A 21722-nucleotide genomic window follows, 5' to 3' on the forward strand; every position below is an offset into this window, starting at 1 on the left:
TCCATTTTTGGACAAAAATTTATGAGAGATGCAAAGAGACAAAAAAGTGTGGCCCAAACACAGGGAAAAAAGCAGTCAAACACTGTTCCTGAGGAAACCCAGACGTTAGACTTAATAGGCAAAAACTGTAAGTCAGTGATTTTTAACATTTTCAAAAAACTAAAGGAAACTATGTTTAAAGAACTTTTAAAAAGGATAAAATAGTATCCTAATAAGTAGAGAGTATCAATAAAGAGAAATTATATAAAAAAGAAATTCTGGGCCTGGCGTGGTGGCTCACTCCTATAATCCCAACACTTTGGGAGGCCAAGGTGGGATCACTTGAGGTCAGGAGTTCGAGACCAGCCTGGCCAAGATGGTGAAACCTCCTCTTTACTAAAAATACAAAAATTAGCCAGGCGTGGTGGTGTGTGCCTGTAATCCCAGCTATTCCGGAGGCTGAGGCAGGAGAATCATTTGAACCTGGGAGGTGGAGGTTGTAGTGAGCTGAAATTGCACCAGTGCACTCTAGCCTGGGTGACAAGAGTGAAACTCCATCTTAAAAAGAGAGAGAGAGAGAGAGAGAAATTCTGGAGATAAAAAGCATAATAACTGAAATGAAAAATTCACTAGAGAGGATCAACAGTAGCTTTGAGCTGGCAGAGTAAAGAATAAGTGAATTTGAAAACAGGTCAGGTGAGTTAATCCAATCTGAGGAAGAGAAAGAAAAGTAAACAAAATGAACACAGTCCTAGAGGTCTGTGGAACACCATCAAGCATATAAACACCCATATAATGCAAGTCCCAAAAGGAGAGGGGAAAGAGAGGAAAAATGGTGCAATAATGACTATTTGAAGGAATAATGGCTAAAAATCCCCCAAATTTGATTTAAAGCATTAATCTATGCATTTAAGAAGTGCATTGGACTCCAACTAAGATAAATTCAAAGAGATATGCACCCAGACACATCATAAACAAATTTATAAAAGCTAAAGATAGAATCTTGAAAGTAGTAAGAGAAATGAAACTGTAACTCATCATATGCAAGGAATCCTCAGTAGGATTAGCAGCTAATTTCTCATTAGAAATCTTTAAGTCAGAAGGTAGTAGGGCAACATATTCAAAGTACTGAAAGAAAAACACTGCCAAACAAAAAATACTATATCCAGCAAAATTATCTTTCAAAAATGAAGGTGAAATTAAGACATTCACAGATAAACAAAAGATGAGATAATTCATCACTAGCACATTTCTACAAGAAATGCTAAAGGGAGTCCTTCGGGGTGAAATAAAATGATACTAGATAGTAATGTAAATCTACATAAAGAATAAATAGCACCTGTAAAGTTAACTACATAGGTAAATATAAAAGACAGTATAAATGCATTTTTTTTTTTGCTTGTAACACTTTTTTCCTCCTATTTGATTTAAAAGACAACACATAAAGCAATAACTACAACTCTATGTTCATGGGCACACAATGTGTAAAGATGTAATTTGTTTGACAATAACAACACAAAGGAGAGATGAGGGAATAAAGTTATATAGAGGCAATTTCTTTGTATTACTAAGCTTAATTTCGTATTAATTCTAACAGGAGTGATATATAAAGATGTTAATTGTAATACTTAGGGAAATGACTAAAAAATAAGTGTAGTTGCTCATGCCTATAATCCCAACACTTGGGGAGGCCAAGGTGGGTAGATAACTTGAGCTCAGGAGTTCAAGACCAGCATGGGCAACATGGCAAGATCCTATCTCTATAAAAAAATAAAAAACTGCCTGGGTACAGTGGCTCACACCTGTAATCCCAGCACTTTGGAAGCCAAGGTGTGTGGATCATGAGGTCAGGAGTTCAAGACCAGCCTGGTCAACATAGTGAAACCCCACCTCTACTAAAAATACAAAAACATTAGCTGGGTGTGGTGGTGGGCGCCCGTAATCCCAGCTACTTGGGAGGCTGAGGCAGGAGAATTGCTTGAAACCAGGAGGCAGAGGTTGCAGTCAGCTGAGATCACGCCACTGCACTCCAGCCTGGGTGACAGAGCAAGACTCTGTCTCAAAAAAAAAAATTAAAAATTAGCTGGGCATAGTGGCATATGCCTGTGGTCCCAGCTATTCAGGAGGCTGAGGCAAGAGGGTAGCTTGAGTCCAGGAGGTTGTGGCTACAGTGAGACATGTTCCTACCACGGCACTCTGGCCTGGGTGACAGAGCAAGACCCTCTCTCAAAAAAATATATAAAAATTTTAAAAATTAAAAAAAAAATAAAAGACATAGAAAAAAACAACAGAAAAATAAAAAGTGGTACACTAGAAAATACCTGTTTGACATAAAAGAAGGCATTAATAGAGGAATACAGAAACAACGAATAAGATATAGAAAACAAATAGCAAAATTGCAAACACAAACTCTATCAGTAATTACAATAATGTAAGTTAATTAAACACTGCAATTTACCTTTTTCCTGCTTAGAAAAAAAAAGTGCAGCTCACTGCTAGTGCTTACTTGATTTTTCATAAACATGTTCTTTGAGGCTGAAGCAAAGCTGACTGATTTTCAATGTCAAAATAAAAAATAAAAATTCTTCTTGGAGTTATTTCTAAGTAGAACTAACATCAGAATCATCTGAATCATCAGAATTGTCTATTTTGGAAAAGTCAGATTCATCAAATGAATCTTCAGCCAACAACTGTTTAAGAACGATGTTAACATCATTTGTAGGAATACTACATTTTCTAGGATTTGACATTTTCAGCGATTGAGAATTGCTATATTTTGTAAATGGAAATGCCACTCCTAAAAACAGAATGCTATAAATAGAATGTTGTATTTTGTTTCCAAAGTTGATATACTAGAGTGATGTGAAAATAATAATAAAAATGAGATCGTTTGTGGGAAAATTATCTTGGGATAAACACTGCAGCTGCAAGTGCCACCAGAGAGTATTCTCATGGCAAATGGTAAAGGGTTAAAAGGCACAGAGGATGAAAAACATTATATAATCATAAAATGGTCAGTTTATTAAGAAGATTTAACAATGATAAACATATATGCACCTAACAACACAGCACAAAATATGTGAAATAAAAGCAGGCAGAATTGGAGACAGAGATAGACAATTCAACAATTATAGATTGAGACTTCAATATCCCACTTAAAGAAATGGATAAAACAACTAGGAATTAACAAGGAAGTTATTTTTTTGGAGATGTGGTCTCACTCTGTCACCCAGGCTGGAGTGCAGTGGCACAATCTCAGCTCACTGAGCTCTGCTTTCTGGGCTCAAGTGATCCTCCCACCTCAGCCTCTTGAATAGCCAGACATGTGCCACCATGTGGCTATTTTTAAAAATTTATTTATTTATTTATATTTTTTGTAGAGATGGGGTTTTGCCATGTAGCCCAGGCTGGTCTCAAACTTCTGCACTTAAGAGATCCATCTGCCTCAGACTTCCAAGGTGCTGGAATTACAGGCGTGAGCTACTGTGCCTGGCCAATAAGGAAGATTTGAATAATGCTATAAACCCATTAGACCTAATAGACATCTATAGAACACTTCCCCCTACAGTGGCAGAACACACATTCTTCTTCAGTGCACATGGAACATTCTCCAGGACAGATTCAATGTTAAACCAGAAAACAAATCTCAGTAAACTGAAATGGATTGAAATCATACAAAATATGTTCTCTGGCCACAATGGAGTGAAATTAGACATCAAAAACAGAAGAAAATTTGAAAATTTTACAAATATGTGGAAAGTAATACATTCATAAATAACCAATAGATCAAAGAAGAAATCACAAGGGAAATTAGAAGATACTCTGAGATGAATGAAAATGAACACACAACATATCAAAATGTAAGGGATGCAGCTAAAGTGGTGCTTAAAGGAAAAATCATAGTTGTAACTGCCTATATCTAAAAACAAGAAAGATATATCAAAATCAATAACCTGGCCAGGCACGGTGGCTCACGCTTATAATCCCAGCACTTTGGGAGGCCAAAGCGGGAAGATCATGAGGTCAGGAATTCAATACTGGCCTGGCCAACATGGTGAAACCCCATCTCTACTAAAAATACAAGAATTAGCAGCCTGTAATCCCAGCTACTTTGGAGGCCGAGGCAAGAGAATTGCTCAAACCAGGGAGGTGGAGGTTGCAGTGAGCCAAGATCACACCACTGTACTCCAGCCTGGGCAACAGAGTGAGACTCCAACTTAAAAAAAAAAAAAAATCAGTAACCTAATCTTCTATTTTTTCTAGAAAATTAAAAAAAGAAAAGCAAACTAAGTTCAAAGCAAGCAGAAGGAAAAAAGCAATAAAGATAAGAGTGGAAATAAATAACATAAAGAATTTTAAAAATAGGCCAGGCACGGTGGCTCACACCTATAATCCCAGAACTTTGGGAGGTCGAGGCAGGCAGATCATGAGGTCAAGGGATCAAGACCATTCTGGCCAACATGGTGAAACCCCGTCTCTACTAAAAATACAAAAATTAGCTGGGTGTGGTGGCACACGCCTGTAATCTCAGCTACTAGAGAGGCCGAGGCAGGAGAATCGCTTGAACCGAGGAGGCAGAGGTTGCAGTGAGCCAAGATCCCACCACTGCACTCCAGCCTGGCAGGAGAGTGGGACTCTGCAAAAAAAGAAAAAAGAAAAAGGAAACGAAAAACCACACACACACACACACACACACACACACACACACACGCGCGCACAGAGAAAACAAAAAAAGAATTTAAAAAATAGAGAAACAAATGCAACAAAAATTTGGTTCTTTGAAAAGATCAATAAAATTGACAAACCTTTAGACTAAGAAACAAAAAGGCAGAAAACTCTAATTACTAAAATCAGGAATGAAAGAGTGGACATAGTACTGACCTTACAGAAACAACAAGTGTTATAAGAGAATACTGTGAACAATTATGTGCCAACAAGTTAGAAAACCTAGATGAAATGGACAAATTCCTAGAAAGACACAAACTACCAAAACTGACTCAAGAAGAAATAGAAAATCTGAATAGACCTATAACAAGGGAAGAGATTGAATTAGGAATAAGAAAAACTTCCTATGAAGAAATACCCAGGACCAGACGTCTTCACTGATGAATTTTACCAAACATTTAAAAAGAATTAATGCCAGCCAGGAATGGTGGCTCATGCCTATAATTCTAGCATTTTGGAAGGCCAAAGCAGGAGGATCGCTTGAGCCCTGGAGTTCAAGACCAGCCTGAGTAACACAGCAAGACCCTGTCTCAAAAAAAGAGAAAAAAATTAATGCCAATCTTCAGAAGATCTTTCCAAAAATAGAAGAAAAGGGAACACTGTCCAACTTATTCTATGAGGCCTTTATTATCCTGATACCAAAACCAGACAAAGACATCATAAGAAAACTACAGAGGAATGTCTCTTATGAATATAGATACAATAATCCTTAACAAAATAATCACAAACTGAATCCCACAATGTACAAAAAGGATTTATACCAAGGCCAAATGAGGTTTAGCCTAGGAATGCAAATGTCTACACCTAGACACATCACAAACAAACTTATGAATGCATCAACTTGCATGAAAATCAATTTACTATACTGTATTCACAGAATAAAGGACAAAATCCACACAATCATGTCAATAAACACAGAAGCATTTGACAATATCCAACATCCTTTCACAACAAAAGTACTCAACCAACTAAGAATAGAAGGAGAAATTTGTCAACACTTAGGTAGCAGTTAATATATGCCAGATGCATTGTTATAGACACTTTACATTTACTAAGTAATTTCATTCTCACACAAAATATATGAGGCAGGAACTATTATTATCTACATTTTACAGATGAGTAAGTTGGAGTACAGAGCGTTTGAGTAACTTTTCCTGTGTTAAGCAGCTAATAAGTTGTGGAGGTAAGATTCTCATACAGAAATTCTGTTTCCAGAGTTCATGCTCTTAAGCACATTCTGCTCTACTGTCTCTCAAAGAATGTAGAATAATAATAATAATAAACAAATTGGGTTTCTTTAAAACTAATGATTCAGGCCAGGCATGGTGGCTCACACCTGTAATCCCAGCACTTTGGGAGGCTGAGGCAGGCGTATCACAAGGTCAAGAGATCGAGACCATCCTGACCAACACGTTGAAACCCTGTCTCTACTAAAAATAGAAAAATTAGCTGGGCGTGGTGGTGTGCACCTGCAGTCCCAGCTACTTGGGAGGTTGAGGCAGAAGAATCGCTTGAACCCGGGAGGTGGAGGTTTGCAGTGAGCCGAGATTGTGCCACTGCACTCCAGCCTGGTGACAGAGAGAGACTCCATCTCAAAAACAAACAAAAAACACCCCGAAAACCTAATGATTCAATCTTTATCTGTAAATAAACTTAATTTATAACACTGTTGACATGTATCAGTGACCGTAATTTGTAATATGATAAGAACTGCTAATATTAGTAGCAATGTTTATTTAATCAAGTTGATAATGTTGGGTTAATATTGATATTTAATTGTAATTTTAGTCATAAATTTGGTGATCATTTACATGAGTAAACATAATTTTGTAATATTTGTAAAAATTGACAAAATTACTTACATAAATTGGCATTAGTAACAATTATTTAATTTCTATTCGTAACCAAAATTTGATTCATGACTGTGGTACTCATAATTTATATCAGTAATCAAAATTTTAATATTAGTGATTTTTTAATAATAGCAGTTAGAATGTTAACCACATTAGTAATTTTTTTCTATTAGGAACTATAAGATAATTCAAAACACAGGTACTCATAGTTTATATTAGTGATCTTAACACTGGTAGTAATTATATCTGTAACAATTTTCACACTGTTTGTAGTAATGGTTTAATTTTATTTACTTATTTATTTAATGTTTTGAGACAGGGTCTCACTCTGTTGCCCAGAATGGGGTGCAGTGGTGCTGTCACGGCTCACTGCAGCCTCAACCTCCATGGCTCAGGCAATCCTCCCACCTCAGCCACCCAAGTAGCTGGAACTACAGGTACATGTCACCATGCCCGGGTAATTTTTGAATTTTTTTTTTTAAATATGGAACGCTTCACGAATTTGCGTGTCATCCTTGCGCAGGGGCCATGCTAATCTTCTCTGTATCGTTCCAATTTTAGTATATGTGCTGCCGAAGCGAGCACGATTTTTGAATTTTTTGTAGAGATGGGGTCTCACTATGTTGCCCAGGCTGGTCTCAAACTTCTGGCTCAAGAGATCCTCCCATTTTGGGTTTAAATTTTTTTAAAAATAATTATAACAACTTACAACATAGGTACTAATCATTTATACTAATGAACTTAATTAGTAACACTATAATACATTGTAATATTAGTTGTTATATTTGATGAAATTAGCAGTGATAATTCAATTTCTATTATTTAAATATTCAGCATATTTTATTATGGCATACTGTAGCCCAATGACCAAACTGTGGTAGTCTCCATTGCATGCCATGCTAATATAATTCAAAACAGGTATTTATAATCTACATCAGAGCATAATTTATAATATCAATAATCATTGGTAATAACAGCAATAATCTTTGACGATATTAGTAATGATTATTCAGTTTTTACTAGGAGCTATGATTTCATAACATAGGTACTCATAATTTACAATAGTAACAATAACATAGTATTAGTGATAATTTGTAATGTTAGTGATTACATTGTATAATAGTAACCAACTTCAATGTCTATTTGTAAACATTTTAACTTATTTATTATTAATTATTTTCTATTTTTTGAGATGGAGTCTCACTCTATCACCCAGGCTGGAGTGCAGCAGCATGATCTCGGCTTATTGCAACCTTCGCCTCCCGGGTTCAAGTGATTGTTCTGCCCCAGCCTCCTGAGTAGCTGGGATTACAGGTGTACACCACCACACCCAGCTAATTTTTGTATTTTTTATAGAGGTGGAGTTTCACCATCTTGGCCAGGCTGGTCTCGAAACCCTGATCTCGTGATCCACCAGCCTTGGCCTCCCAAAGTGCTGGGATTATAGGCATGAGCCACCGCGCCTGGCCGAATTTATAACATTACTATTGATAAATGTTATTGGCAACCCTAATTTGAATATAAGTAAAATTTGTATCAGGAGGAATATTTGACAATGTTAGTAATAATGACTTGATTTCTATATGTAATATATTCTGGTTCATTACATTAATTCTATCAATTCACATTAGAAATCGGTTTTTAATAATGGCAAAAATAGATAACATGAACAACAGGATCTGATAAATATTGGAATGGATCATGATTTAGTTTTCCTTGCAAAAGTTAGAAAATTTATGGTAGACCCTATCACAAAGCAACTTCTGCCTCCACCTGCACACAGCAGCCACACTCTTGATATCACACTGCTGATAACATACCAATATTTAATATTATTGCAGTAGTTATGACTCTTCCCTCCTGCCCACTATATTTTCCCCAAACTCACCATTTCTTTGTGATTGGGGTAGAAGGTCTGATCAATTAGAGGGAATTCTTCTGTCCCCAGTTTCTTGTGCAGTCGAACCATCTGGGCAAACTATGAGAACCAAGAGAGCTGGTCAGTGAGTCTTTCACTGGGAACCTCTAAGCTTCTGAACATCCTCACTTCCCCCAAATCGTAGAGTGGTTTCAAGCTCCCACAGGCATGCATGAGCTATTCCCTCTGCCAGTGGCACCCTTCCTGTTACTTACCACCCAGGGCTTGTCACAGAAGTTGTAGACAGAATGCAAGGAATTAACACTGGGGATTCCAGCATATTGCAGCCCAATGACCAAACTGCGGTAGTCTCCGTTACGTGCCATGCTGAAGGCGTGCTGGCGGATCAGCACAAAATCCGGCTTCAGAGACCTGGTGTGGCAGGGGTAGGAGTGTTGAGAGTTCCCCCAGAAGCTCCCTATCACTCTCAAAACAAAGACCAAGTTTCTAAATCTCCATAGCTCCCAGAAATTGCAAAGTGGTTTTTCGCCTCTGCACACATGTGCAAAGCTGTTCTCTCTGCCTAGTGCACCCTTTCTACCTTCTGCCCACCTGGTGACCCCCTTTAAGCCTTTCCTACCTGTTCCCTTCTGAGCAAGGTCAGCTTGCACCTTACCCACACAGCTCTGATAACTCCCTGGTCACAGTCTCTCAAACTGCCAGCTGTCTTCAGTGTTCTGCCCAGAATGAATTCTAACCTCAGGACCTTTATAAAGGCTGTTCTGTCTGCCTAAAGCACTTCCCCACTAGATATCTGCATGGATCACTCCTTCGCCTCCTTCAGGTCTTTCCTGAAATGTCTCTCCTGCAACCAGGCCACCTGATCCCAACTGCAGACCCCACCATCATCCAACGATTGCTACATCATCTGCTTTAGTGCTATATATATATGTGTATATATATATATATATTTTTTTCCTTTTCTTTTCTTTTCTTTTTTGAGACAGTGTTGCTCTGTCATCTAGGCTGGAGCGATCATAGCTCACTGCAACCTCCATCTCTTGGGTTCAAGTGATTTCCCTGCCTTAGCATCCCAAGTAGCTGGGACTACAGTGCATGCTACTATGCCCAGCTAATTTTTGTATTTTTAGTAGAGACAGGGTTTCACCATGTTGGCCAGGCTGGGCTTGAACTCCTGGACTCAAGCGATCCACCCACCTTGGCTTCCCAAAGTGCTGGGATTACAGGTGTGAGTTACCATGTCTGGCCACTGCTATATTTTTTTCTTAGCACTTTTATGTTTTCTGATTTATTTATTTGTGTATTGTGTGTAACTCATGGTAGAATGTAAGGTTCATAAGGCCAGGGTTCCTTTTTTTTTTTTTTGAGATGAAGTTTCGCTCTTGTTGCCCAAGCTGGAGTGCAACGGCATGATCTCAGCTCACTGCAACCTCTGCCTCCTAGGTTCAAGAGATTCTCCTGCCTCAGCCTCCCGAACAGCTGGGATTAAAGGCATGCACCACCATACTCAGCTAATTTTGAATTTTGTATTTTTAGTAGAGATGGGGTCCCTCCATGTTGGTCAGCCTGGTCTCAAACTCCTGACCTCAGGTGATCCACCAGCCTTGGCCTCCCAAAGTGCTGGGATTATAGGCATGAGCCACCGCACTCGGCCACTTTTTTTTTTTTTTTTTTTTTTTGGTCTTTCGGCATGTAGAATAGCTCCTGGCACACAGTAGGTGCACAATAAATATTTCTTAAATATAAAGTGCTGGGAGCAGCACCTGGCATGCAGCAGATGTCTATCAAATGTTATTTAATTAATAATTGAAGGCTAGGTGTGGCAGCTCACACCTGTAATCCCAGTACTTTGAGAGGCCAAGGCAGGTGGATTGTTTGAGACGAACTTGGGCAACATTAGAGAGATCCCCATTGCTATAGAAAAAAAATGGAAAACAAAACCAAAGAAATGGCTGGTGCCAGTGGCTCACACCTGTAATCCCAGCACTTTGGGAGGCTGAGACGGGTGGATCACCTGAGGTCATGAGTTCGAGACCAGCCTGACTGACATGGTGAAACCCTATCTCTATTAAAAATACAAAATTGGCCAGGCATAGTGGTGCACACCTGTAATCGCAGCTACTTGGGAGGCTGAGGTGGGAAGATCACTTGAGACTGGAAGGCTGTGGCTACTTAAGCCATGATTGCACCAGTGCGCACCAGCTTGGGAGACAGAGCAAGACCCTGTTTCAAAAAATAATTGAAAAGTCTGGCTTGTGGCATGCTGGGGTCCCTGGCTCTTTTTCAGAAGAAAAGTTGTCTTCCCATTCCATGCCTAAATTCTTGCCCACAGAAGGATGGGTGGGGAGGTTGGAACTCTCCCCAGCTCTAAGTGGGAGAGTTCTTATCCCTCACTTGTAAATACCCTTTTTATACTCACCGCACGACCTTCACCCCGTTTCGAAGAACTTCCATGTCCACAGAGAATCCACCATTGGCATGGGCCACAAGGTTGAGATCAGAGAATTCGGCCTGGGAAGGAGACAAAAATTGGTGATTCACCTACCTCACACAAAAATGATCACTCAGTTTGCAGTATGGACAACTGACCCCCGGGTCCAACTGCCCCAACTTACCTGTTCTACTTTAATGTCAATTTCTCCATGGATCTTTTTCCCTTTGAAGTATTTTGCCCTGGAGAGGAAAAGCAGAACACATCTGTCAATGATCAATTCTCAGAAGGGAAGACAAAGCACAGGCCCCTGACCCTTTTGCCCCTTCAATGCTATTAAAGAAACCATGTGGAGAAATGCCGGATACAGGTGACGGGGGATGGAGGCAGCAAACCACCTTGCCACATATGTACCTATGCAACAATCCTGCATGATCTGCACATGTACCCCAGAACCTAAAGTACAATAAAAAAACATAAAGTGCCTTATAATTATTGAAATATTTTGAAAAAATCAAGGGTGCTTTGTGAACAATAAAGTCTGTTGTCATCCTCACAGAGGTGCAAAAATTTTAAAGCACACTGCAAGCTATAAAATGTGGCCTTAAACTGCAGGGAGCAGGCATTTGCTAAAATATAGTCTGCTCATCACATTGCCATTGTAAATATTTTTTAAGAGCTTCACAAAATTAGCAGTACTATGTAAATTAGAACATACTTTGAAATTGCATGGAGGTCGGCAAACGACAAAGAACCTTAGAAAAGTCATATCTGGCCAGGTACAGTGGCTCACGCCTGTAATCCTAGCACTTTGGGAGGCTGGAGGTGGGAGGACTGCTTTAGGCCAAGAGTTGGAGACCACCCTGGACAACATAGAGAGACCCCCATCTCTATAGGAAAAAAAAAAAGGAAAACAAAAACAAAAAAATGGCTGGTGCCAGTGGCTCACACCTGTAATCCCAGCACTTTGGGAGGCCGAGACGGGTGGATCACCTGAGGTCAGGAGTTCGAGACCAGCCTGACTGACATGGTGAAACCCTATCTCTATTAAAAATACAAAATTGGCCGGGCGTAGTGGTGCACACCTGTAATCCCAGCTAATTGGGAGGCTGAGGCAGAAGAATTGCTTGAACCCAGGAGGCAGAGGTTGCAGTGAGCAGAAATCGCACCATTGCACTCCAGCCTGGGCAACAAGAGCGAGACTCCATTTCAAAACAAAAAACAAAAAACTAGCCAGACATAGTGGTGCACACCTGTAGTCCCAGCTACTGGGGAGGCTGAGGCAAGAGAGTGGCTTGAGCCAAGGAGGTTGAGGCTGCAGTGAGCCGTGATTGCACCACTGCACTCCAGCTTGGGCAACAGAGCAAGATCTAGGGCGAGAGAGAGAGACAGACAGAGAGAGAGAGAGAGAGAGAGAGAGAGAGAGAGAGAGAGAGAGAGAGAGAGAAACTACATATCTCTGAGGCATGCCTGTGTTTGTGTATTTGTAGTGCCTGTGTATAGCTCAGTGCCTGTGTCTGGCTGTGTGGCCTGCAGCCTCTCTCCACTCTCAGCCCTTTTGCAAGGAGGAGCACATTCACCATGTGTGCTTGTGTGCTGTGAGAAACACAATGGCCATGGGTGGGCAGCTGCATCCGACAAGGAGGAGTGGATTGAGTGGTGCGGGCTGGGTAGCTCTAGAGAAGCCAGTGTAGCTGGCAATGATGGGGGCAGGGAGGAATGCAGCTGAGGAGGAGAGGGAGCAACAGGAGGGAGGGGGAGTGGGAGCAGCAGCAGGCACATCACGAACTGCTATGTCATTGTCCCTGGGCCCATCCCCAGCTGGGCCTGGTTTCCGGTGGCCTCCTCCCCCAGTCTCAGGATTTCTAGCCAACAAGCTGCTCCAGGGATGGAAGCTCATCCCCAGTCAGATTTCTCAAGGAAGGCAGATGAAGGGGAGAGACATTTTCAGGGCTATTGGTCACTGACAGGCACACAATCAAGGTTCAAGACCTGATTACTTGTCACCCTGGTGACTTGACTGACATATGCAACAGACCCAAGTACAGCTATTTCTTTTTCCTCGCGCTCTCTGACACGCGCACATACACACACACACACACACACACACACACACACCCCATCACTGACACCATCCCCTCTGAAGAGCCGGGAGAGAATCTCTCTCAACCCTGCACATTTTTCATCTATAAAGTGATGAGTGGGGATGACGGGGTACATCACTGTTTCTAAAACTTTTCTGACCATAAGTGTAGTTGGATGCTGTGGTGGTCTGCTCAGGCCTCCTTTTCAGAGACAATGTACCTTGAATGGGAGCTTCTGACAGCTCATGGCTGTGTCCCCACTGGAAATTGTCTTGCCACAGAACACTGCCTTGGCCAAGGTTATACCTACTTCGTGAGGGCATCCCCATGGTCTGGTCCATCCCCATGGTCTGGTCTATGAGAGGAAAGAAAGGCCAGCCTCCTTGCCTCAATCCTGGTTGACTCTGAAGGACCATCCCAGCCCCAGGGCTCCCCATAAGATCAATGGAGGCCCCTGAGGCAACCACATCTTGAGCCAGCCTCTCCCTCTGCTCAACCCACCCCTCCTCACAGGTGTTGATCCCAATGGCACACCCCACAAGCCTCCCACATGCAAATCTCCATCTCAAAACGTAAAACAGTGGGCCATGGAAGTCAAACTACAAGGATGGTCTAATGCAATTCTGGAGCTGGGTTACCCAGCCACCAGATGGCAGTGAGGACCCATCAGTGGTGGGAGGTGGGGCACGGATAGCCTCCGACATGCTGTAGCAATGCAAAGTGCTTTGCAGCAGGTCTGGGCTGTGGTGCAAGCAGGATGTGACCTGGGCCATATGATCCAGCAGCTTCTATGACACTGGAGGTGTCAGTAGTAGGAAAAGATACTGTGTGGCACTTATTCTCTCAGGTGGGAGAATACAGTGCAGGCCCCCAGAGTTTTGGAGCAGTGGTGACTTTTCCTGATGGTGGGCTGTAACAGGATTCTGGTGGAAGGGAATATACTGGCTGGTGAAATATCCCTGGAACTTGAGTGATGTCAGGGAAATGGTAACCAGACTTGGGTGACTATTCTCTAAGTGCCATTGAGTAGCTGAAGAAAGATCTGACATGCTCAGGGTGAATTCAAGGCAAAATGTGAAAGCCAGAGGACCTCCGTGACTGCATTTAAGCAAATCCTCATTTCCTGCGTCAGAGGGCAGACAGAGGGGAGGGCCAGGCTCAGAATTTAATTCTCCATGGTGGTGGAGCTTCAGAAAAAGTTGACTTCTCAGGCCCAGCACATCTCCTAGGCCATGCTCAGGGCCCTAACAGGACGGGAATAGGACTCTAAGATGGGGATATCTGGGCGGATGCAGTTAAACACCTTGGGCTTACACACTCACCTGCATCCACTGAGCCTGCTGAAGTAGACCACTCCCCCGAGTTAGAATATATACCTTCTGCCTGAAGATAATACAGAGGCTTCAGATGAAGCAGGTGCCTTGTAAGACAATACCTGCCACTCTCAGAATCTATCCCCACCTTCCCTCCTGGAAACCAGACCAAAAATTAGAGTCAAATCCTAGTGAAACCTGGCTGGCTGGACAGGTTCTAGGCTTGCAAAGGAAGGAGAGAAATGATCTGTAGAAGAAGCTAGAATCTGGCTAGTATGTACTGGCAGGAGCTGGGAAGGGATGCCTGGGAATGGATCTTGAGGACAATGGATGAAGGAGGTAGAACAGGAAGTTGGCGCGCACTCCCAGGATACGGAACTTCAAACCCTGGCGAGGACTCTAGGAAATGTTACTAACACACTGATATTTGGAAACCTGGAGTAAACAACGGCTCACACTAAGTGAGGCAGAGCTTCCATGGCAGATTGCACAGGGAAGGATCAAAGGGCTCAAAGAAGCAGACATATTGGAGTAGATACACTACTGAAATCTGGAAAACCCACCTGCTGATTATGTTCTGTGGGAAAGTCTAGAGGATACACAACTTATGAAATCAATAAGAAATATGCTAGTGAAGGTGGTACCAGTCACTCTGAGAAGCACAGTAGTGGTAAGGTGATAAATGAGCCCTGGCCCAGGTCCTGCTTACAGTGGGTCTGGTGGCTCCAGAGACCCACCCAATGGTCACTTCCTCAGTTCACAAATGTATAACTGCAATGGCATACTTTGCAGTTGTCAGCACGGGCTCCTTGGCCTGTGAGGTAAGAGCTATTTCAGTAGGGAAGTCCAAATTAGAAGCTTCTGAAATGGCATACACCCCCATGGCCTGAACAGTAAATCACAAACAATATCGTGTGTATTCTATGGGTGATGATGGAAATCAATGCCACATTGAAAGTTCTAAAGGAGCAGAGGTGTTAGTTCCATCTTAGCTCCATCGAATTGAGCAGTCTGGCCACTGGAGAGGTCGGATGGGTCCTGAAGAATGCTTGCAGCCTACTGCAAATACAACCAAGTAGTACTCTTGGTTGTACCTGCTGTACCGGACATGCTGTCATTACCAGAGCAGATTAATAAGACCTCAGGTACAGCAGGTGGCCACTGACTTGGCTAATGTATTCTTTTCTATTCTCATTAGAAAAGAGGATTAGAAACAGTTCACACTCACATGAGACTGATGATAATATTCGTGGGTGGTCTTGCCATAGGGCTATGCTCTCTCTCTCACCTGGTGTCATAACACAGTCCAAAGAAACCTAGGCCAGTTGGATAACCCAGGAAATAGCACACTGGACCACCACATCGATTACATCATATTGATTGTGCAAGATGAGCAAGAGAGGGTCAGCATATCACTCTGATAAGACACATCCATTCCAGAGGGTGGGGAATAAACCCTACAGAGACTCAAGGGCCTGCTGCATTAGTAAAATTTTTAGGAATCCAGTGGTCCAGGGCAGTAAACCAGAACAGCCCTTCCAAAGAATAGGGCAAAACATTGAATCATGCACTTTCCACCATGAAGAGGAAAGCACAATACCTAGAGGCCTCTTCCCGTTCTGGAGGTAGCATATCCCCCTTGCACAAATACTGCTCTGACACATATTCCAGGTGACATGCAAAGCTACCAACTACCAGCTACCAGCTTTGCATGAGGGCCAGAGCAGAAAAGCGCTCTGCAGCAGGTCCAGGCTGTGATACAAGTAGTCCTGCCACTTAGGCCAGATGATCCGGCAGATCCTATGATACTGGAGGTGTCAACAGTGTGGAAACATGCAGTGAGTGGCTTATGAAAAGCCTGAGTGGGAGGCCGTTGGGGCTCTGGAGCAAGGCCATGCCATCTGCAGCAAAGAATTTTATGCCTTTTGAGAAAGACATCCTACAGAGGTGCTGGGCCCTGACAGAGACAGAATGCTTGACCATGGGGCACCAAATGATAGTGCATCCAGAAGTTTCCATTATGAGCTGGGTACTGCTAGATCCACCAAGTAAAAAAGTCAGGTGTGCCCAGCAGCCAGGATTGAGCCCAAGCAGGACCCTAAGCAAGATGCAAGAGCAGGTAAGTAACCTTGATCCCCGTGTCTTCCACCACTGTTGTGCTAGTGCCTGTCTGTCACTAAGGGGGCTCCTTACAACCATCTGATGAAGGAGGAAAAGGTCTAAGCTTGGTTCACAAATGGGTTGTCTTGATATGTGGGTGGAAGCCAAAAATGGGTAGTGGCTGCACTATTACCCAACTGGAATGGCCTTGAAAGACAGTGGCAGAGCTCCCAGTGGGCAGAACTTCAGGCTGTGCACCTGGTCATCTCCTCTGTGTAGAAAAGAAGGGCCTCCAGATTAGGATACATACATCCACTCATGGGCAGTGGTGAATGGTTTGGCTGGTTGGTCAGGGGCCTGGAAGGAAAAAGATGGGAAGATCCAGACAAAGAGGTCTGGGATACAGAAATGTGGGTGGACACCTAGGAGTGGGCAGGAAGTGAGGAGTGAGACCGGGCACGGTGGCTCACACCTGTAATCCCAGCACTTTGAGGGGCCAAGGTGGGAGGATCATCCGATGTCAGGAGTTTGAGACCAGCCTGGCCAACATGGTGAAACCCTGTCTCTGCTCAAAATACAAAAATTAGCCAGGTGTGGTGGCACACACCTGTAATCCCAGCTATTTGGGAAGCTGAGGCAGGAGAATTGCTTCAACCCGGGAGGTGGAGGCTGCAGTGAGCCAAGATCGTGCCACTGCACCAGCCTGGGCAACAGAGTGAGACTCCATCTCAAAAAAAAATGTGAGGAGTGAGGATCTTTGGATCATGTGTTAACACCCACCAGACAGCATCTGCCAGGCACCATGGAAGTGGTACTAGGCAACCAGGTAGACAGTATGAGTCAGCTTGATGATGTCAGCCAGGCTGTAGTCAGCCACCCCAGTGCTAGCAGATGGGCACATGAATAAGTGGCAATAGCAGCAGAGAGAGAAGCTATGTGTGGGGGCAGCAGTGTTACTGCTGAATGTCCAACCTTCCAGCAACAGAGACTAACATTGAATCCCTGACATGCCGCCACCCCTCCAGAAGGCCAACCAACCACTCTGTGGCAAGCTAATTACATGGGGCCCCTTCCATCCTGCAAAGAGCAGTAATCGATTTTGACTGGAATATTCCATATTTGAGTTTGCCTTTTCTTACCTCAGCCAGCTCACTGTCTGAGGGCTTATGTAACGTTTGATCCACCAGCACGAGACCCCACATAACACAGCGTCAAACCAAAGGACACACTTTATAGCAAAGGAAAGGAATTCAAAGCAAAGGAGGTGCAATGGGCCCATGACCATGAAAGTAACTGATGGCATTACACGCCATGCCACCCAGGAGCTGCTCCTGACGGAATGGTGGAACAATTTGGTGCAGCCACAGCTAAGACCCCAGCCTGGAGGTGAGACCATGGGCACCATCCTCCAAAACACAGTGTCAACCCTAAATCAATGGCCAGTGTAGATGCTGTGTTCCTAAAAGGTAGAATACATGGGTGTGGGGACACAGAAATTAGGGAGAAGTGGCCCAGCTTACCAGCAATCCCAGTGATCCACTTTTGAAATTGTGCTTCCTGTTCCCTCAGGGCTCTGCAAGGTTAGAGGTCCTGGTTCTTCAAGGGGGAACACTGCTACCAGGCAACACAGCAAGAATCCCATTAAATTGTAAGCTATGATGGCCCTTGGGGCACTTTGGGTTTCTCATGCCAAGGGACGTAAAGAGGAGTCATTGTCTTGGCAGGGGACATGGCCGACCTTGCTCCTCAGGAGGAGGTAGAGCTGCTGTATACAGTGGAGGCAGGGAGGAGTGTGTGTGGTACCCAGGTGTCCGCTTGAACATCTGCTGGTACCGTTGCTCAACTATGATAGTAAGTGGGCAATGTGGCTGTTTGTACAGCAGCTACAGCCTGAGAAGGGCAAGGAGACTAAAGGCTCAGGGATCTCTGCAGGAAGGGGTGAGCCACCCAGACCAACAGAGACGCTAGCTGAGGGTGGGGGAAATCTAGAATGTGTAATAGAAGGAGAAGATGAATATCATTTATGACGTTGAAATCAACTGCAGCAACAGAGACTATGGTTCATCTCACTACTGTGCTTTTTCAAGTGTCCCTGAGAAAACAAGACCGATTAGAATTCTAGAAATGCCATTCCCCAATGGGGTGAACTTACTATAAGAAGGAGGTAGATCGGACCAGCGCAATGTGTGGACTATGTGCTTCCCCCAGATCCTTACCTCCTTGCTTCAGGCCTTTGCATCTATCCCCCAGCTCTGGAATATCTGCTGCTGACGGCTCACACATGTCCCTCACTGGGTGTTGGCCTCTGCAGCAGGGATTTGCCTCACCCAAGATTATGCTTCCTCCCAGGGGTCAGCCTACAGCCAATGACTGATGTAGGAATACAAAGCCTGGCCACCCTGTTTCAACTGGGACAACTCTGAAGGGCCATTCCAGTGCCAGAGGTTCCCAGAGGATTGGCTGAGGCCTCTGTTGTGGTTGCATCACAGTTCAACTTTTCCCTCTGCACAATCCTGCTTCCCTCACAACCTCCCCTACAGGTGTTATTCCCAAGAGCTCTCCCCAGTAAATCTGCACGCAAATCTCAGAGTCTCAGGGTCTGCTTCCAGGGAAGTCTATCTGAGAAAAGAAGCCACAGTAAGAAATAAAGCTTATATAACCTACTACATATGTATTTACATAATAAACCATCCTATATATGTAATATATTATATAAGACACATATGTTGTACAGCAAATATGAGAATATAGAATGTCTTATATATTATGTAACATATAAAATGTTATACATTACATATTATGTGTATATGTATTTAGAATATATATAAATATACATACATAATTGGAATTAAAGTTTCATTAAATAATTACTTGTACTATGTGTAATGAAGTCTGATTTTCCTATGCTATTTTATTTCATTTCATGAAGAAGAATATATACATATAGATGTATTATGCGCTGTAAAGCCATTATATAACACATGTATTATAGCGTATGTCATATATAATATAATATACATTATAGACTGTAGCTCTTAATGGAGCAACAGTTTTGCTAAACAACTCCACTTACTATGTACAATATGCTCTTTTATTCTCTATGAACAAAGTGAAATGCTGGTCATAAGCCAATAGGTGACCCATAGTTTGAAAAACATAGGATGAAATTATCCACAAAATGGGGAGATGAATCTCAACTTAGAGTTTTCAACTTTAAACCACAGAGGAATTGAGACCCAGGAAAGAATGAAAGTGGTGAGGATTGGTGGAAAAGGCGTCAGACTGTATTTGGGTGTACATTCCATCTCAGAGTTTGCACAACTCCTCCTTTATTCAGGACTGAAATCCCTGAAGCTTGAGTGGTTCCAAGTGTCTGCAAGTTGGTGAAACAGGTCTCTGTTCCCCACACTGAGCCTGGCGTACATACATAGGCTCTCTCCCTTCATCCACCTCATCCCACGTAAAGTAAACACTAAATAAATATTTGCTAGATTGCCTGGAAGAAAAGACTGGAGGGGATGCTGGGATAAAAGGAGGCTTCTGAGATGCAGAAGGGGAAGGGATGGATCTTTCACTGAATTCAGTAGGTGCTCACTAAATGATTTCTGGACAAAGAAAAAATGGAAAGCACTGGAGTTGTGATTATGGAAAGGGGAAGGGACTTGTCAGCATTCCCTTGTCAGATGATAAATGCTGGATGGAATGAAGGAAGGGACTTGTCAGCATTCCCTTGTCGGATGATAAATGCTGGATGGAATGAAGGACGCAGCAGCAAAGGACCTGCGTGGAGGGCTGGAGTGGAGACAGGAAGTCTAAAGGAAGGTGGTTACCTATATCCAGCAGGGGCCTAATTGATGTTTGCTGATTTCAATGGAGCAAACTTAGCCACGAAGATAACACGTTGGTGAGTGGACATTGGTGAAGGAATTACAGCACGTGCTCCATAAATGCTTTAGATTGAAAGAGAAAAAAGCAGAGAAGCCTGCTGCAGGGATGAGAATATGGTTGTTCGAAAATAATACAGTAAGAGATTAATAAGTGTTTTCTGGACTAATTCGGGGAGAAAAAGGTAGCCCGGGAGATGGTCACTAAGTGGAGGAAGAGGCTTAGCCAGAATAAATGGAAAACAGTACACATCATGAGCTTTAAGAATTGTGTTGTGTAAAAGGCAGGATGGAGATTGTTGAAGGGGGAATTAGGACTACCAGAAGGGGAGAAGAGCTGTTGAACGCAGGGTTCTTAGTAGCATACGATAAGTGCTCATTAAATGATTGTGGGGTTGCATGGAGAAAAAGGTATAGCAAAGCCAGCTGACAGTTGAGGATTTCAAGCACACCTGCATTTAGAAAAAAAAAGGAGGAAGCTGAAGAAAGGTTATTCCTAGTGTATGTATAATGGTGCATAATAAATAATAAATGCCTCCCACACTTTCATGGAAAGCATGCAATAAATATCTGTAGAATGAATAAATTGCTCTGCATAAAGAGAAAAGCTACTGGGTAAAGGCTCCTGTGGGAAGAGAGAATCTAACCAGTAAACAGCTGGTACTCAGTACATTTAGGCTGAAGTAGACCCCTGGAGAGAGAGCTCCTGAGGCAGGGGCAGTGATTTCCAGAGACTTGGAAGGAGGAAGTTGAAAGTGACTCATAGAGTAAGTGCTCAGTAAGTGTTTACTGACTTAAATAGACTAAATGCCCTTTGGGGGCATGGAATTAAAGTTGGTAGAGGGAATCCTGGGGGTACTGAAGGGAGTGGGAAAGGGGTGATCATTATAAACTCAGCTCTGGATTTATCACAGGAAAGGACCTTGGGAGAGGCCTTGTGATTGGAGCAGGCTCTCCTAGGGGTAAGGAAGAGGAATGTACCCCCTACAAACAACAGGTCCTGCATACATGCTCACTGGATCTACCATAAGAAAACAATTCTGGGGAGGAGGTGTGAATATACAGAACACACAGAAGGCACTCCATAAATGCTCAGGGGAGCCATTGGAGGAAAAGGCCTTTGGGGGAGGATGATTAGAATGGAGCACATGGCAGACAAGGAATAAACGCTCAGTGGATCCATTAAAAGAAAAGGCCTTTGGGGAGAGGGGCTGGGGATGGACATATAATCACCTGATAAATGCTCACTGCATCCTTGAAGGAAAAGCCCTCTGGGGAGGGGAAATGGGAATGCAGAAACTTGATCTATGGGAGCTTGATTCTTCATCCACAGGAGAAAAGGCTTTTGTGGAGAAGACACAGAATTAGGTACACAGTAGGTGCTTCATTAAATACTCCAAGGAGTGATGAAAAGAAAGGGTATTTGGAAAGAGTGACTGGAATGGTACACACAGTAAGTGCCAGATATATGAGC

The 21722-nt window shown here is 43.0% G+C and overlaps 1 protein-coding gene and 1 non-coding gene across 3 annotated transcripts in view; both read right to left on the bottom strand.

Moving 5' to 3' along the window:
* Window positions 1-21722, bottom strand: part of SYN1 (synapsin I) — a 45714-nt gene that overhangs the window by 22276 nt on the left and 1716 nt on the right. For both annotated transcript variants that reach the window (XM_035289371.3, XM_003735723.6), the window contains exons 2-5: window positions 11052-11109; window positions 10856-10947; window positions 8691-8847; window positions 8446-8535 (exon numbers count right to left, since the gene is read on the bottom strand). In XM_035289371.3, the coding sequence (XP_035145262.1) occupies window positions 8446-8535; window positions 8691-8847; window positions 10856-10947; window positions 11052-11109 (397 nt within the window). The remainder of the gene's footprint in view (window positions 1-8445; window positions 8536-8690; window positions 8848-10855; window positions 10948-11051; window positions 11110-21722) is intronic.
* On the bottom strand, window positions 7036-7142 carry LOC118150719 (U6 spliceosomal RNA). Its single transcript, XR_004738872.1, has one exon. It is a non-coding gene; the product is annotated as a U6 spliceosomal RNA (small nuclear RNA).

Source organism: Callithrix jacchus, chromosome X, assembly GCF_049354715.1.
Source record: "Callithrix jacchus isolate 240 chromosome X, calJac240_pri, whole genome shotgun sequence".
NCBI lineage: Eukaryota > Metazoa > Chordata > Mammalia > Primates > Cebidae > Callithrix > Callithrix jacchus.